Source organism: Mobula hypostoma, chromosome 4 (assembly GCF_963921235.1).
Source record: "Mobula hypostoma chromosome 4, sMobHyp1.1, whole genome shotgun sequence".
Lineage (NCBI taxonomy): Eukaryota > Metazoa > Chordata > Chondrichthyes > Myliobatiformes > Myliobatidae > Mobula > Mobula hypostoma.
In genome coordinates, this window is record NC_086100.1 from 30,892,847 (window position 1) to 30,909,648 (window position 16,802).

At 40.6% G+C, this 16,802-nt stretch overlaps 1 protein-coding gene across 11 annotated transcripts in view; it reads left to right on the forward strand.

The window, feature by feature from the left end:
• The window catches only part of mecom (MDS1 and EVI1 complex locus), an 812,694-nt gene that overhangs the window by 725,939 nt on the left and 69,953 nt on the right, over positions 1-16,802 (forward strand). For 6 of the 11 annotated variants that reach the window (XM_063045502.1, XM_063045504.1, XM_063045509.1 and 3 more), the window contains 4 exons: positions 5,724-5,826; positions 8,504-8,702; positions 10,682-10,832; positions 12,530-12,686. In XM_063045502.1, the coding sequence (XP_062901572.1) occupies positions 5,724-5,826; positions 8,504-8,702; positions 10,682-10,832; positions 12,530-12,686 (610 nt within the window). The remainder of the gene's footprint in view (positions 1-5,723; positions 5,827-8,503; positions 8,703-10,681; positions 10,833-12,529; positions 12,687-16,802) is intronic. The other 5 variants (XM_063045507.1, XM_063045508.1, XM_063045503.1 and 2 more) reach the window with 3 other exon arrangements.

Consider the following 16,802-nt stretch of genomic DNA (forward strand, 5'->3'; position numbering starts at 1 on the left):
GAGATGAGTTATTAACAAACTTTCTGCATAGTCACTCAAAGAGTTGCCCTACATGTGCATGTAACAAGGGCTGTATAACCTTAGGCCACAAGCATATCATTTACCCCTGCTGTGGATATTTCCTGGAGGTCCAAGATCCATATGCTCCACGACCGCTGGACAAAGTATGTAAATGTAGGAGGGGACTATGTTGAAAAATAAATGTGCTAGGTTTGACTCCTTCTACCTTAGGCCACAGACTTATCAATCACCCCTCGAATTTGGTCATCACCAGTGATGGAAGTTGCAACAAGTACAATTGTATAATAAACATCCACACTTTAAATTGTTAAAAAGCTCTATTGCTGTCATGTCTGCTCCATCTCTGAGCAATTGAAGATGGAGATCATTTGAGTTGCGGGCAGTGTATGGGAGTTTGGGGATAGTGGATATGGGAGACGTTACATGGAGTTGAAGAAGGTCAGCTACTTTCTTATTGATTGGGATTACAAACATGGGGAACAATGTCATCTACTCCTATTCATATTTATATATTTGATTCCACAGCCAGACAAGCTATTGAGAGTCTGCAAGAGAGCAAACCACAAGGTCAAACTTGAGTTTATTTATAGAATAAACTCAAGCCTGGCTTTCCAGCATTGAGTAACCACTCAAAACCCAGTGCAGCATCAGATACACTCCTCATTCCAGTGAATGCCTCTAATGAAATCCATAGACCACTGAATATATTGTGTCACTTAATGAAGCAGATTCTGATTGAACAAGAGGCCAAATATTGTGTTACATCCCATCTTTCATTTCACTTGGGATACAAAGATGAAAGAAATTTCATATTGGACAAGTCTAAGGGGATTTTTTTTTTGGATTTGGAACAATGTTTAGGCAAGGAAACAGGTGCTTTAATGAAGAGTTGAGTATCATCATGTTTGTTAGGTGTCCTGGGCAGATGTGAGATGGGTACGAGAAGTGGAAGGGATGTAAGCAGTCGGGTCACTGGTGTCACCCATGTGAAAAAGAAGATGTTTGGTGCCCTCAGCAAGGCAACAGCTGAGTAAAGCTTCAGGACTCTGTGAGTGAAGTGACCCGATTAGTAATCATTAGGAACAATAGATCTCGGGTTCCGTTCGTATTATCCCAGCTAACTTCCTGGAAAGTTGAAAGGTCTGCAGTTTTTCATTACATATGTCAGCACATGAGCTCAGCCACATTGATTTGTAGAGCTGGTCACTGACATTTCCAAACACAGAAATCATATATTAGATAAAAATTATCTAGTTAATTCTGGGTGTGGGGAAACTATTAAAAGCTCATCATCAGGATAACTACGTCATGTCCAATCCCAACATTTGTATCCCATCCCTGTAACATGGCCGCTTGAAGGGCGTGTGAAAGGCAGATCCACGACCAATGATTGGAGTTGCATAAAGGCTTGATCAGGTCAGGATAGCAAGTTCCTTCCTTTGAAGCCAATGGTTTTATTATAATTTAGTAACTTTATTACTACTTTGAATGATACCAGCTTTTAATTTCTAGGTTTTATCAAACTATATTCAAATTTTCAAGCCAGCAAGATGGGAGTTGAACTCTTGATTTCTGGATTATTACTCCAAACCTTTGTCTTGCAGTTCTAGTAACACTGAAATTACATTGTTGTATTAATTCATTTAAAAGCTTTCAGAGCACTGAGAGATGCTTTCCATTTTCAGGGTTTAGTGCCTCATTAAGAAGAACATTATTTTTGTTTTGCTCCTCTTGTCGCACTGCATTGCACAGTCCAACGTCACCTGTCCACTGCACAAAACAAAGACATTCAGAGCTTCGACAGGAGATGCAGAGAAAATAGCACAGTGAACTGTGGAAAAAAGACCTTCATGTAGATTCTTAACAGTGCTCAACAGTCCCACCATGGGCATTGATCAAATATAGCACACATCATATTCCATTGCTAATCCTAGTTTCTACTCTGTCTGCAAATGACTCTCATTTCATATGTAGTGATGGCAAAATGGGCAAATTTGTATGAGGCAGTGTAGCAGCACAGATGGGCAGTCAGTAGAGCAGCTACTTCACAGTTCCGGTGAAACTGGTTCAATTCTGACCGCTGGTGCTGTCTGTGTGGACTTTATACATGCTCTCTGGGACCTTGTGGGTTTCCTCAACCTGCTGTGGTTTCTTCCCACATTCCAAACATTGTTTGGGTTGGTTGGTTAATTGACCCTAGTGAGTGGTAGAAGCTAGAGGGGGTTGATGAGGATGTGGAGAGAATGAAGTGAGATTAGTGTAATTGGGTGCTTGATATTTGCCATAGACTGAACTGACAGGCCATTTTCCGTGCTGCATGAGTCTATGTGTCGTTAAACAATATGTAACATTTTAACCTTTTGAAAGCCCCAGTTGCTGTATTTATAATACTGAGAGGAAAGAGAAATTGATGAGAAAATGATGATAAGACATATGAGTAGAATTAGGCCATTTGGCCCATCAAGTCTGCTCCGCTATTCCATCATGGCTAATTTATTAACTCTCTCAAGCCCATTCTCCTGCCTTCTCCCTGTAACCTTTGACACCCTTACTAATGAAGAATCAAACAATGTCTGCTTTAAGTATACCCACTGACTTGGCCTCCATAACTATCTGTGGCAATGAATTCCACAGATTCACCGCTCTCTGGCTAAATGATTGTGGGATCGAGGTAGAGGAAAGTAAACTAAAGGAGTTCTGTCAAAAGGGAAATCAAATTATTGTCCATTTCTTTATCAGTAGAATAACTTGGGAAATTGCACAAGAGAATTTTTTTTGATCCTTCCTCAGGAGCTTTACCTTTTGAGATGTGACTTTGTTTGCACAACTCCAGTCCTAATTTCATTTCCATGTCAGTGCAGATTTATTACATATTTCAGTTTAAGCATTAACACAACACTGGAGAGGAAAATCTGTGTCTGAAAAAGAGACTAGATTTACCGAGTGTTCGAACTAGACAAAGGAGTCCATTGAGCTCCTATTAAATGGAAGTGCAGCTTTCTCAACCCTATTAGAAATAGTTTTCCATAGAGATGTAGATGGGGAAAGAAAGGGTGTTTTCTTAGCTGTTCTCAGATAAAGTAGCTAAATCAAATCTGCATCTGTCTTACGATAAGGAAAGGAGCCTATTAAAAGTTTTGTAGCTCTTGGTTTAAATCAGCAGCCACTCAGTGGATGCTGAGTGATCCCTGGGTATCAGGAGCCACCTGGTGGTAAAATACACTAACTTCACTTTTTCATTCCCACCATGACTGGAGGAAGCTATCTATAAAGTTCCCATTCAAATGGGGCAAAAGTCAGACTGTTTCTGTTTAATAATCTTTGAACAAGTGCTGCTCCAAAGCTTCCCTCTCTCTCATGACACAGATTTACAATGGACACTCTATTTGGTACCGCTGTAATGCCACTTCTCAATTTTATTTCAAACTTTCCAAATTAATCCTGGGTTGGGGGTTACTCAGGGTGTTGGGGAGTTGGTTGCTGCTCCACAGAAATTAACACATCATGGAGTAAAGATATGATCATATCACTGCTGTTATTTCTGTCCATGTGTTTATTTGTTAAACCCAGTAAAATAAATTAGTGTGCGGCTGGCAACTCCCCGGTGATTATAATCCTTTAAGAATGCAAATTCTTCCTGGTCAGCAGTTTCAGAGTGAATCAGATCTGCAGTGTATCCTCGAGTACAAAATGTTCAGATTGCCCTAGATCTGTGTGCTTTGATTGCTGAAATATTTTTTTTCCCTTTTTCCTTATAACACATTTCATAAAAGCAGCTTCACTTTACAATGTAGGAGCAAAAGTAATAGAATAGAGTTTTGTGTAAAATTGGCTTCATTTGAAACTTGTAGCTAAACTATTTACCAAAACAAGATTTGGGTGAATATCATAAGTTCTTTTATCATAACTGGAAATGAACTGCTCAGTTCATATTAGATGTTTGCAACACTGCAGATCATTGTTTGTGGGAGGGAGCATTTGAAAGTGGTTGCAGGGATGGTGTGGGGAGTTAGTGGACACTCGAGTCTGTTGTATTGTCTGAGAGGAAGTTCATTTGAATGAGGAGGACAGCCAGGAGTAGCAGCTAATTCTGGGGCACCCTTACAATGATAAGACATTAGGGAAAAAAAACAGCCTGCTTTCTTCCCTCCTCACATCTGCACTTGGTAAAAGCAGATGACACCATTATATCTTAATATATCAGCAAATTTAGGCAGCATCCATGTGCATTCCTGTCAATAACTTCTACCAGAGTGCAGCAACTTCTAGCTAGGGGAGCCCCACACTTCCCTCATCTCACAAATCAACCTAATTCATCTGCTTTTCCATTGGGTTCTTGGGGCCATTCAGGAATGACCTTCTGACCTTTGAATGATCTGTTACTAGGCTGGCAGAGGACTGGCATGTAGGTGTGGCATCTACACTTACTGAGCAACAAAGCTAACCGTCACTCTAGCGTGTCCATAATATGTTAAAAGACTGGTGTCTGCCAAATAAGCATTTACTTTCAATGATATTTCAGATACATTTCAGCACGAAAACTTCCCATTTGAATTAACCAGACCATGTCATTGTGAGCAAACATTTCTAATCACATCTACACATGCTGTTCCCAGTTCTCTTCGACTTATTTTCCTACATCCACCTATCCTGTCTGATCTCGATAGGGTGATAAAGTTTCGGGTCTAACCATTAACCCTTTAAATGGATTCCAGAACCTCATGATTCTCCAAGTGAAGAGGTTTATTCCACTCGCAGCATGGTAGCATGGTGATTAGCCCAACACTTTACAGTTCAGGCGATCCAGGTTCAATTCCCTCAGCTGCCTGTAAGGAGTTTGTACCTTCTCCCCATGATCACGTGGGTTTCCTCTGGGTGCTCCGGTTTCCTCTCACAGTCTAAAGACGTACCAGTTGGTAGGTTAATTGACCGTTGTAAACTGTCCCGCCATTAGGTTAGGATTAAATTGGGGGAATGGTGGGCAGTGTGGCTCAAAGGGCTGGAAGGGTTGTATCCCAATAATTAAATAAATAAACAAACATTTTTCACAGGAATCTTGTGCTGATGAATAAAACTTCCATTTATCTCATCCCATTCTTCCATAGAGTTAAGACCTCTTGTGATTCATCCTCTAACCTGCTATGCTAAGTTCAATGTATGCTTCAGTTCCAAAGGAACTCATCGCATGAAACAGCCTTATACCATTATCGTGCTGGTGAGAAGATTGTGCTGATTCGGCACAGCAGAAATCACCTTTCTGAGCTCATCCATCACTGATTCTAATGCCAGGTCAGCATCCCTGCTCCATCCTCCTAGATGTTACATTGCGATATTCTGCATTTGAATTCTTGTTTTGGATGTGCCATGAGGCATTGTGGAATAGACTTTTGTGGAACCTGCTATTCAGATGCAAATCTGACATTGTAAATCTGCCTCCTTAGAAGCAACTAAAGATAAGGGCCTGATATCAGAACTGACAATCTGTGGGCAGGAGTGGTGTGGTGCTGGTGAGGAATCAGTTTTTGATAATAGGCAGCATATCAACAAAAAGTACTTGGCATCTGACCATCAGTGTCCCAGGCTAGGTAAAAGACAACGAGAAGCAGAGGAGAGCAGCGGCAGACTGGCATCATTATCTCCTCCAGACAGCCACATAATACTGTTCTTCATACTTACTGCAACCTGTCTTTTTTGTTCTCCAGATTTTTTACAGAATTATACGAGACATTAGCCCAGGAGAGGAGCTCTTGGTGTTGATGAAGAGTGGAGGCTATCCTCAAGAAACGATGGCTCCAGAGATACTTGGTGAGTAACTATTGCATCAATTGAATTCCTGCACCTGCTGCCAGTGTGGTTATAGTTTAACGTTTCCTGGCTTGTTGGGTGTTCTTCCCTGGTCCCGTCAGAAATGTTGGTCATGGAGAGGAACTATTATTGTACAATTAAAAAAAACAGAGAAGTGGTTTACAAATTATATTAATTTCATGACTTTAGAACACAGTAAATTTGACAACATTGCTGATTGCAGCAACATTGTGGCTGTGATGAATTTGGAATATTCGGCTCCCGTTCTTGTATCCAAGTTTTATTAATGCATTATCCCCTGTGTGAGTGATTTTCTTCAGTTCTTCCTTGGTAATTTTGGGAACTTTGAGGTAGATTGAAGCTAAATGCTTCTTTGTTATTGTCTGTTTACTTTAATGGATTTTGGTACAGTTCCAGAGTAACTGGCTATCGTGTCTGCTTTTATTTGTGCTTTCTTTGTGCCAGTACCGGTTAAAAATATCTTGCGAGCAAAATAACAGAATTTATTGCAATCTTATGAGATGCAGAAAAGTTCTAGTGGTCTGGAAGAGTTGGCATTAACGAAAGGAAGAGGAAACACTGTCAGAGTTGACATCAAGTTACTCACCCACTCTGACGCAAAAGGGTGTGAACACTTCAGCTCTTGTCGTAGCTATGGCAGAACATCTTGTCCTCAGTAGCATGATCTTGATTGTGTGGAAAGAGCACACAATGCTGCTGCCAGTTGTAGCTACTTTCCTTCTTTGTTCTCCCAGTAGCTAGGAATGCCTGCCCCTTTTGAAGTTGCATGTGGTTGGATTAAAATATTACTCTTGAGCCTGAAGTTGCATTTTAAATACCTTGTGCACCATGGATGAAAACAGACGATTAATTATCAAGTATTTGGCAGTTTGTGCACATTACTGACACAATGCACTCAGTTGGTCTATTCTCTTCTTCATAAGAAACATTCTTGAAGATATTAAAGGACCATGAGCCATTGATCCTGGTAATGAATGCCTGTTTTGTAAGTCACTGTGTATAATAAATTGATTTCCTTCCCATTGTTAGCATATGAAGTCTATGTTTTCTTATTAGATGTGCTTTTTTTTGAAGCGGGTCAAATTAACTTCTTATTGTGTAAGAAAATGTCTTTGGAATATGACTTTGAAAGGAAAAGCACATTGGCCATGAAGGAACAAACAAAACCTCTGCAGAAAATACACTTATTGTAACGACGTATAGTATACCCTCAACCCCCAAATCTGTTTATAATCGCATCTTTACAAAGAAAATGTCAGCAGTCTATTTCGGTAAGTCAATGGATGGGTGGCACAATTTGCTGAGATGTTGCTCAGAATAATTGGCTCTCTTCCCTGGTGAGATGTTTGCATCTGAACCAGGGAGATATAATGAATAATGGAATGACCATTTAGTACTGAGACAAGGAGAAAATCCTTTGCGTAGATGTTTTAAATCTTAGGAATTTTCTACATCCAAGGCTCTGTATGTTCTGTAACTGAGCATGTACGATACTGAGATTTATGGGCTCTTAAGGAATTGAAGGAAATGAGGACCAAAGAGTGGCAAAGTGTTCAGCTGAATGATCAGCCATGATTATATTGCAGGATGGAATGGGCTCGAGAGTCCATATAGTCCACTCCTTCAGTTTTTTTTAATGTCCTCTTGTTTTTAGGAATGCAAGGATCAAAGAGAAACAAGCTCTGACATTAGACTTAAATTTGAATTGTAAAGAGAGTCGGCCATTTCCAGTGGAGAAATCCAATTTGCCTGATACAGCTGGCCAGCAGAACCTTCCGTGGCTTCCAGGAGTTTAGAAAGAAACCTGCAGATGTTTAATGAGTGGATTGAGCAGGGTCACTGAAAGTAAAAATTCCAATTTGAGCTTAACATCTTTTGAGGAGAAGATGCAGGAATTGTCGAGAGAGTCCAGCACATTTAGTGTGTGATAAATTTACCTGCAATTTATGGTTGGAGAGCATGAACAGGTTGAGCAGAGAGACAGTAAGCCTTCAGTAATGTTATTGGTCCTCTGGCGTGTTTTAATGCATTCACAAACTCTATTGGGGCATTTTGAAGTGTTTCCTATGCCTTTGACTATGTTTGCTATACGTAAGCGTGAGAACACTGGCCCCTTGAAGCACTTCAGTACTGTATTTCTTCTTGAATTGCACATATCTGCCTTGTGGCTGTTTTTCTGCTGCTGCTCATTTAGGCAAAGTTACATTTAAACCATATGAAGGAACCAGCTGATGCATACTGAAAGAGTAACTTGATTATAGAACAAACTCCCCTAAAAAAGGAGAAGACATAAATACTTCTCATTCATTTTGCACCAGACCAGGTATTAGAAACTCTAAGATGAATGTCTGTCCACTTTAATGTGTGAAAAGGAAAAGTCACATGTATACTGTTGATGATAACCTGAACTTGGGAGAACTGGTTGGGTAGACCATGAACTATGCAATTCTGATACCCATTATTATTCATAGACTATCTGTAATTGATTATTGACTAATGACATATAAAATCTGTATCATGTGATGTTATTAGCTCTCCTAAAAGCAAAATGGACTTTAACATATTTAGCGCTGATAATAAATAATTAGAGTTATTAAGTCTTAAAGTTCAGTTGAATCTGGTTTCAAGATTATGAAGTGGTGTTTCATTGCTGCAGAGGAGCGTGAGTATCGTTGCGATGAGTGCAATAAGCTCTTTGAGTGCAAAGCAGAGCTGCTGGACCACCAGAAGTTCACTTGCAGTGGTTCTCCCACTGCATTCTCTATGGTAGATGAAGACTTCAAACCGAAGCTGAATGGTGAAGATGAACTTCATGAGTGTAAGGAGTGTGATGGAGTCTACCCAGACGCTCAGAGGTAGGTGCTGCCTACTCAATGCAGGTTCTGTTTTGTAACGTACTGTACTTCCTAATGCCAATAAGCTGAAGGGAAAATGTTGCTGTAATTAAGCTTTGCCCCCTGAGTGGCCCCAGCAAATGTTATTGTCTCTCCAAAATGTGTGGCAAAAAAAAAAGCCACTAAGTCCTGTCTCGTTGCAGGTGTTGATAGTAAAATGTGCAGGAAAAGAGAGCTTTGGAATTTTCAACCTTCAAACAAACATTGTACTTTAGGATTATTTCATATGCTGACAGTGTGTGTGCGTGAAACAGGATGAAAGTACAATAGAATGATGAACCAGATAAATTATAAGCCTCAATTATCAACAGTAAAGGTTCCGTCTGATTCATTACTGCTTCTAGTCTAATTATTAAGTTAATTATTAGTCTAGTCTAATAAGTTAACTAATTTGAAAGCCGTCTTTTTTTTCAATCACATCATTGATCGCTGGTAAAATGTGTGGATGAAATATTCTGATCTGTAATGTCACACCCAATTTTGCAAAAAGTCCGGTGCTTTCGACCGCTCAACATTAAATTCAGACTCGGCCTTTCCTTATTTTCATTTTGAGCCTTTGTCTATTGCCCCTTAGCCACAGCAATCCATTTTCAGTTCTGCCTGCTCGCTTTTGAGCCACAGGAATGTTGAGTAAGTTGTTTCACCTTTTAACTTGTCAGTCACAGTGTGGGCATGGACCAGGCTCAGTTTCCACTGATAGGAAGGCAGGAGGGGCCTGGCCATAGTGACAATGTTGACTGACAGCTCTTAATTTATGCTAATACCTTAATTGGAATTCATCCCCTGGGAATGGTTGAAATATGTTTCTTTCTTTAATATTTAGTAGAACTCATTCGAAAAGGTGCACCCTAAAGCCAGATTCTTATGAAATTAAATCTTGCTTAACCGTACAACTCCCCTCAAACTCTTCACTCCAATGAAAATGACAGTTTCCTGATCCACTTCCCCTTCGCCATGCTCCTGGCATTCCATTCTCCGATGTCCATCCCGCTCCTCTATACACAAGCCTCAACTGTTTCTGACTCTCCAGATCCTGTCTTTCAGAAAGACTATCACTTCAGAAGGCAACACACTTGTGGTTTTAATAATAAGAGGCACCCTCCTGTTCTCCTAACTCTGACGACTGACAAAGTTTTCTAAGAGGGTTGGCGGCCAAAGGCTCATTGGCATGTCACTGTGCAGGCATCCAGTTGGATGCACTCAGATTTCTGAGGAGAACTCTCAGGGAAAGACAGAATATTGGAGAATCCATGAGGTTGTCTGAGATTGCCATAAATACAACCACTTGGAAAAGCTGTGTCTAACTGGTGAAGGGACGTTATCACTCAATTAGTTTAGGCAGCCCACAACCCGGTCAACTTTCTATCTGTCAAATTGATACTTGATTGAAACTTATAGTGACTATGTGAAGATGTGAAATATACATGTCCTTGTGAGATGTCCGTGCATTTGCAGAATGCATGCATGTTCAGCAATATGTGGCCTGATGTTACCATACATTGACCAGAAATAAAACTACTGGGACATGCTACAACCGGCCTTGCATTGGATTAGCCAGGATCCACCCATAACTTTCATTAGTGTCTCCTGCCAGGAAATCTCCAGGTACAAAATTGGGTTAGACAAGATCAGACTTGGCAACTGAGTTTCCCACCATGCATCACAACTGATCTTATGAACCATGAAAGGGTGCTTTGGCATTGTGCTTTAAGCTGGCAGGGTGTCAGAACCCTATTATAAGCCAACAATCTTGAAGAAGGGCATGGAATTGAGGAAAATATTACTTGTAGAACACTGCAGCCCCAGCTGATTTTTTTTTTAAAGTTGGCGCTTTACCCATTTTAGACTGGGAATGATAATGAACTCATAGCATCGGTCCAAGTAAGGCACAGGCTGTCCTAGAGAGAATGGGAATAATGGGCTCTCTCTTACTGACTCAGCAGCCTGGACAGACATCTGCTGACACATACGGAGGAGAGAGAATATAAGTGCGACCAGTGCCCTAAAGCCTTCAACTGGAAGTCGAATCTCATTCGTCACCAGATGTCACACGACAGTGGCAAGCACTATGAATGTGAAAACTGCGCCAAGGTATGGTGAAGGGTTCCATTTCCTCATAACTGGGCAGAGAAAAGGAGGACCGGAAGATTTATAAAAACATGACTTTTCAGAATCGATTTATAATTGTTAATTTATTTTCAAAAAGTTGGAAGTAAAAATCATTTCATTTTCCCAATTCCAGCACACTTTGTCTCAACCCTAAAATGAAGAGCAAATTTTAGCACCCAGCCAACAAAAGAGTAGTGGTGCTCACTGTAAGTTTTTGTGGGAGACAGCAACCCAATTTATATCTCCTTTGTTTTGAAACATGAATGAATGACCAGGAGTGGAAAAGGTTATAGAAAGTGATGGATAGAGTTTAGTCCTTCAGAGGCAAAGCCCTGCTCACCAGTGCGAACATTTCATGGAGTGCTGCCACAAGAAAGCAGCATCCATCTTCAAAGACCTCCACTGTCCTGGACAGGGGGTCCCAACCCTTTTTATGACATGGACCCCTACCATTAACTGAGGGGTCTGTGAACTCCACATTGGGAATTCCTAATCCAAGCATGCATCTCACTATTACCATCAGATAGAAGGTACAGAAGACTTTGGTGCCACACCACCAGGTTCAGGAAGTTATTACCCTACAACCATAAGGTTTCAATCACTACTACTGTGAACTGATTCTATATCCTACAGACTCACTGTCAGGGACTCTTTACAACTCCTGTTCTCAGTATTATATCTTATTTGCACAGTTTGACTTCTTTTGCATATTGGTTATTTCTCCGTCTTTGATTATGTGTAGTTTGTCATGAAATTCTATTGTTTTAATTTCCTATAAATGCCTGCAAGAAAATAAATCTCAAGGTAGTATAGGGTAATATGTGTGTACTTTGAAAATAAAATTATTTATTTTGAGCTTTGAAGAGAGGGGGATGAAGGGGGGAGAAAGGTGGAGAGAGAGGGGGAGGGAGGGAGAGAGGCAGACAGAGATGTCACATACTGGCTGATTCACAGTCACCAATTCCAATCTTTCTAAGTGTGTTTTATTTGGCATAAAATTTAGCTTTGATCAGTTATATTCCATCCCTATAATGATTGTTCTTTTCTTTTGGAATATGCCATCATTCCTTTTCATTTCTACTGAGCTGAGCTGGTGGCCATTTAGGCCATGTGGCACGTACACTTTTGCCGCTATGGAGAAAGGGCTGGACACGGGAAAACTGGGACTCATACCACAAGATTCCCTGGATCATACCATTTTCCTTAGTTGCAGGGGCTTTTGGATCAATGAGGACCACCAAAAAAAAATCCTGTTCTCCCAGTAGGAGGCAGTGTCTAGTGCATCGTCGAAAATCAAAGATGGGGCTTGTAGCTTTATGTGCTGTTAGTTTGGAATCAACTCTCAGGTGAAGATAGACTGGATGGTACAGTATATAAAATCCAGTTATTTTTAAAGTTTTATGCTTTGAACCCAATTCCTTTGTGCATTATTTAGATAAAACCTTATATAAAATGATCTGTCCATCTGTGATTAGTTACTGAGATAAACATTCTTGGAGCCATAGTATACAGTAGGTCAAACAATAGACAGGAAAACTAAATAAAGTTTGAAGATTAAGTCAAGTTAATGGTAAAATAAAGCATTCCTTATAGAAACTAGCTTCTGTGTGTGATTGAAAAACTGTACCTTGATCTCTGTATTTCATCTCCCTGCATCAGATTTCTTTACTGTTTCCCAGCAGGTTTTTACAGACCCCAGCAATCTTCAGAGACACATTCGCTCACAGCATGTCGGTGCTCGAGCGCATGCCTGTCCGGAATGTGGAAAGACATTCGCCACTTCCTCAGGTCTCAAGCAACACAAGCACATCCACAGCAGTGTCAAGCCTTTCATCTGTGAGTCGTCCTGTTTGCTCTCACCTTTAGCTAGGGTAGCTGTGACCTTCACCACAGAGAGGACGGACAGGAGGATGCACGTGGACCTGTTCGTGTTCTTTTGTTCATTTGGCTGAAATGTTGCTGCTAATACTCTGAAAACCCAACAGCTCGGTGGGTCAGCAAAGGCGTCTCATTTACAGTGCTTCTTCCATCTGTGGTAGCCGGGGTTGACGGCAATGAAGTCAACAATGGAGGTTCTTTGAGTTCTGAAGTTTTAGACGCGGCTAAGATTTAGTATTCTTTTGTGCACATGGATCTAAAAGAAACTTCTCAGGAGAAGACTAAGGGTGCTCTCTGAGAGAGTAAATGCTGCTATACCCTGTTTTAATCCACCCTCCACTTCTCTGGGATGAACCATTTGAGATCCTCCATTAGATGTTAATAAGCCAGAAGCTTCAAGTATACAAAGCCTCGCTGCAGTTGTATAAGTATTGGGGACACTACACCTGGGGTAATATGTGCCATATTCGTCTCTATGTATGAAAAAAATGAAGTATTTGCCATGGACACAGTACAGTTATGGTTTATTGAATGGGTTCCTGGGAAAAGAGGACTAACATAGAGGGAAATATTAGGTAGAATAAGCCCATATGATCTGAGGTTTTGAAGAATGAGGTATATCTCACTGAAATATAAGATGTTGGAGATGTTGAGATTGTTTTTGGTGGAATCCAGTGGAGGGGGTACAGTATCAGAATATGATGTCAGATGTACAACACTGAGGTCAGGTAGAACGTTCTCCATTCAGAAAATAGTAAATCTTTGGGATTCTCTACCTAAGAAGGCTGTTGCATATATTTAATGCTGAGGTAAATCTTTGGAATACAGTGGAAGTGAGGGGTGTGGACGGAGGAGATCGTGAGGACGAAGTTCAGGCTTGATCTTGTCACATGTTAGTGCACGTTACAAGGGCTGTAGGACTTGCCCCTGTTACTGCTGCTTGCATTCTGTCTAAGGCTCCACCGCAGATTTTCATAACTATCAGTTAAGTCCCTTTGCTTAGCCATAGTCTGGGGCTGAACAAAACTGATTCACCACGTCTTTTTTTACTGAGAACTAAACATTTGGTGTATAAAATGTTGAGAGACATTGATCCTGTGGATAGTCAGAGGCTTTTTCCCAGGGCTGAAATGATTGACACAAGAGGACTCAGGCTTAAGGTGCTGGGGAGTAGGTACAGAGGAGATGTCAGTGGTAAGTTTTTTATGCAGAGAGTGGTGAGTGCGTGGAATGGGCTGCCGGCAATGGTGGTGGAGGCAGATACAATAGGGTCTTTTAGACTTTTGGATAGGTACATAGAGCCTAGAAAAATAGAGGGCTATGGGTAAGCCTGGTAATTTCTAAGGTAGGGACATGTTCAGCACTACTTTGTGGGCAGAAGGGCGGTATTGTGCTGCAGGTTTTCTGTGTTTCTATTTGTCCTCAGCTAGCCTCTGGAAGACTGTTCTATAATATCAGATCTATAACATCAGCCATTTATATATCATCCAGTATTAGGCTCTCAATTATTCCAAGACATTCTAGCTGGCATTCTACATTGCACTTGCCATTAACATTACTTTGCAAAAACTCTGTTTCCTGTTCCAGACATAATAATACCTTCCCTCATGCTAGTTCTTGTTGACCTACCAGTACCTTTACTAATTTTATGCTTTCCATAGCCTTCATTTCCACAATATTCCCAATCCATTTGAATCCTTTTCTAACTCTTCCTCCGGCCCTAGAAACCCGTGTTTGCACCTCTCCTCTTCCCCTCCCCAATCTTTTCCACTGTTAGTGCCCATGTCTACAGCAACAGTGGAATTTCTCCAAATATTTTTGCTTTTCCTTCTGTCTCTGCTCCTTCACGTTCTTTTTAAAGGCATGCTCTATGACCAAGCATTTGGCCACTGCTCCTAACCTGCATTCTTCCCATAGGTCCCTGTGAAGTAGTGCAGGAAGTTCTTCTTGTGTCGAAGGCAGTTACAAATGTGAGCAGTTCCCAGTGCTCCTGCTGTGGCAGAGGTCTGGAAAAACAAACAATCACATGTCCCCTCACTAAGACTTATGAATTGTCAATGCACACGTGCAAACCCATGCTTCTGTTGTCAGTACAACTTATGACATAACAACAATGTCATCAACAAGGTCATCAGAATGCCTACTGGGCACGGGTTATGTGATCAAGTTACTGGTAGAACCACATGAGGCAGAATTATGGTCAGGTGCCTGTGGAACGCAGTGTGCACACTGGATTGCTCAAACCCGGCACAACATCCTATGAATTAAAGAGAACCTTTTTACTGTACGCCTATATCTAGCCACAGGATAGATGGAGAGGACTGTGTGAACCTGGATAGTAGATTGAAGCAATTGTAATCAGATTGGTGGTTTCATATCAAGGAATAATGTGGAGATCAAGATGAACCAACTCAGCAGCTGGTAGACCAAATCAGTCTCATGGGGATTTCTCTTAGTGAAACTTGTGCAAGTTGAACAGTTTTTATTTTATATATAATCTTCTCTGCAATATGCAACCTTTCTCCTCTGGACTATGGGCTCATACTTAGGCATAATTTTTTACTGTCCCTACCTAAGTAACTAGTCATGCTTGAGGCCATCTTGTGAGTGTTACAAGGCTTTTTGATTGTGGAGAATGCCATAATCAGGTCCTACCTTCACCTGATATCTGCATATGTGCCTTCCAGTATAATTTTGAACTTTTTTCCCTCTCCCCTCGATAACAAAGATTCAGTGATAGCCGATGTAGTATTTTTTTTGTTAATCTCTCGGTTAAAATCAGCTAATCTAGCTAAAAAGTTTTTCTAATGATCTGCAACAAGGCTTGGGCGATCCCAGCTTAAGGGCTCAGAAATGGATACTAAGCAAGCTTGAGCACCATTCACTCTCCGATCTTATTGCCGATTAATTATTTGAGTTTGCTAAATACAGAAATAGGAATGTTGTCAACAAATTATTACACCTTTTACAATATTTGATCCTTTTTCTGCACTTTTGAGAGATTAAACCTGTGTTAATCTCTTTTCTTTTTGCATCGTAAAGCTATCAAATGATATTGCAATTGATTTTTCTTTGTTCACTGCCAGGTAATGATCTTACAAATTGTTTGGTAATCCAGCTGTACCGAGTGGAGCTATATTGTTCATGCATTGTATTGTATTACCTGCTCTCCTCGACTTCATCCATAGTCATTTGTTTAAAAGGCCCACACACGCACACTCAGTTTATCCTCCTGCTAGGCCTGTTTTCAGCAACTGTCTCTTATTACTGCATCCTGCCTTAGCTAAACAGAAAAAAATCCTTAACTATAATAAAACAAAAAAAGTAATTATTAGCTTGTTCAAAAAAAAGTCAAGCCACTGAATGGAAACCACATGGATGTATAGGCCAAACGAATTCAAAATAGAACTTAATTTGTTTTAATAAGCAACAAATATGCAGCCCCTGAGTACTGCCTAATTACTATGTTCTCAGAAAATTACTTCACAAAGCACACTGGCATCAGATGGACCTGATACTACAAAGTGGTTTGTGGTTTGCGGTATGCTCACAGCATTTGAAAGTGATGAAAAGCTTGTCAGGTGGTAATGCCTGGAACATTTAGAAATTAGGGGGGGTGTAAATGGGGAGCAGTTTGACTGAAACAGTGAAGTGTGAAACTGAAAGACTACACAGAGCTGAGTGCTGTGAGCTTTCTCATATTATCCCCACATGTGACTCTGGCAAACCACACATTGCCTGAACACTGGGGAATTTGACAGACTCTTAAATATCTGAATTGCTAAATCAGAAGAAAGGAAAATTGTTTTTAGAATTGATATGAGTTCCTAATTTTTTATAGAGATGTTTATTATTGACTATATGATAATTAATAGGACTCCATTAAATAAAGCAGGCAAGCTTTACTGCTCGTAAACTGTAAGCTGCCCTTTTTCTGTGCTGCCATCTTCCAATTGACCCTCACATAATTAAATGGATGATACTGGTGTCACTATCAGTTCGATTAACGTAGAGTCATGGGGAGATGCTGCACAGATATTGGCTCTCCAGCCCACTAATTCTGTGCAGACTATC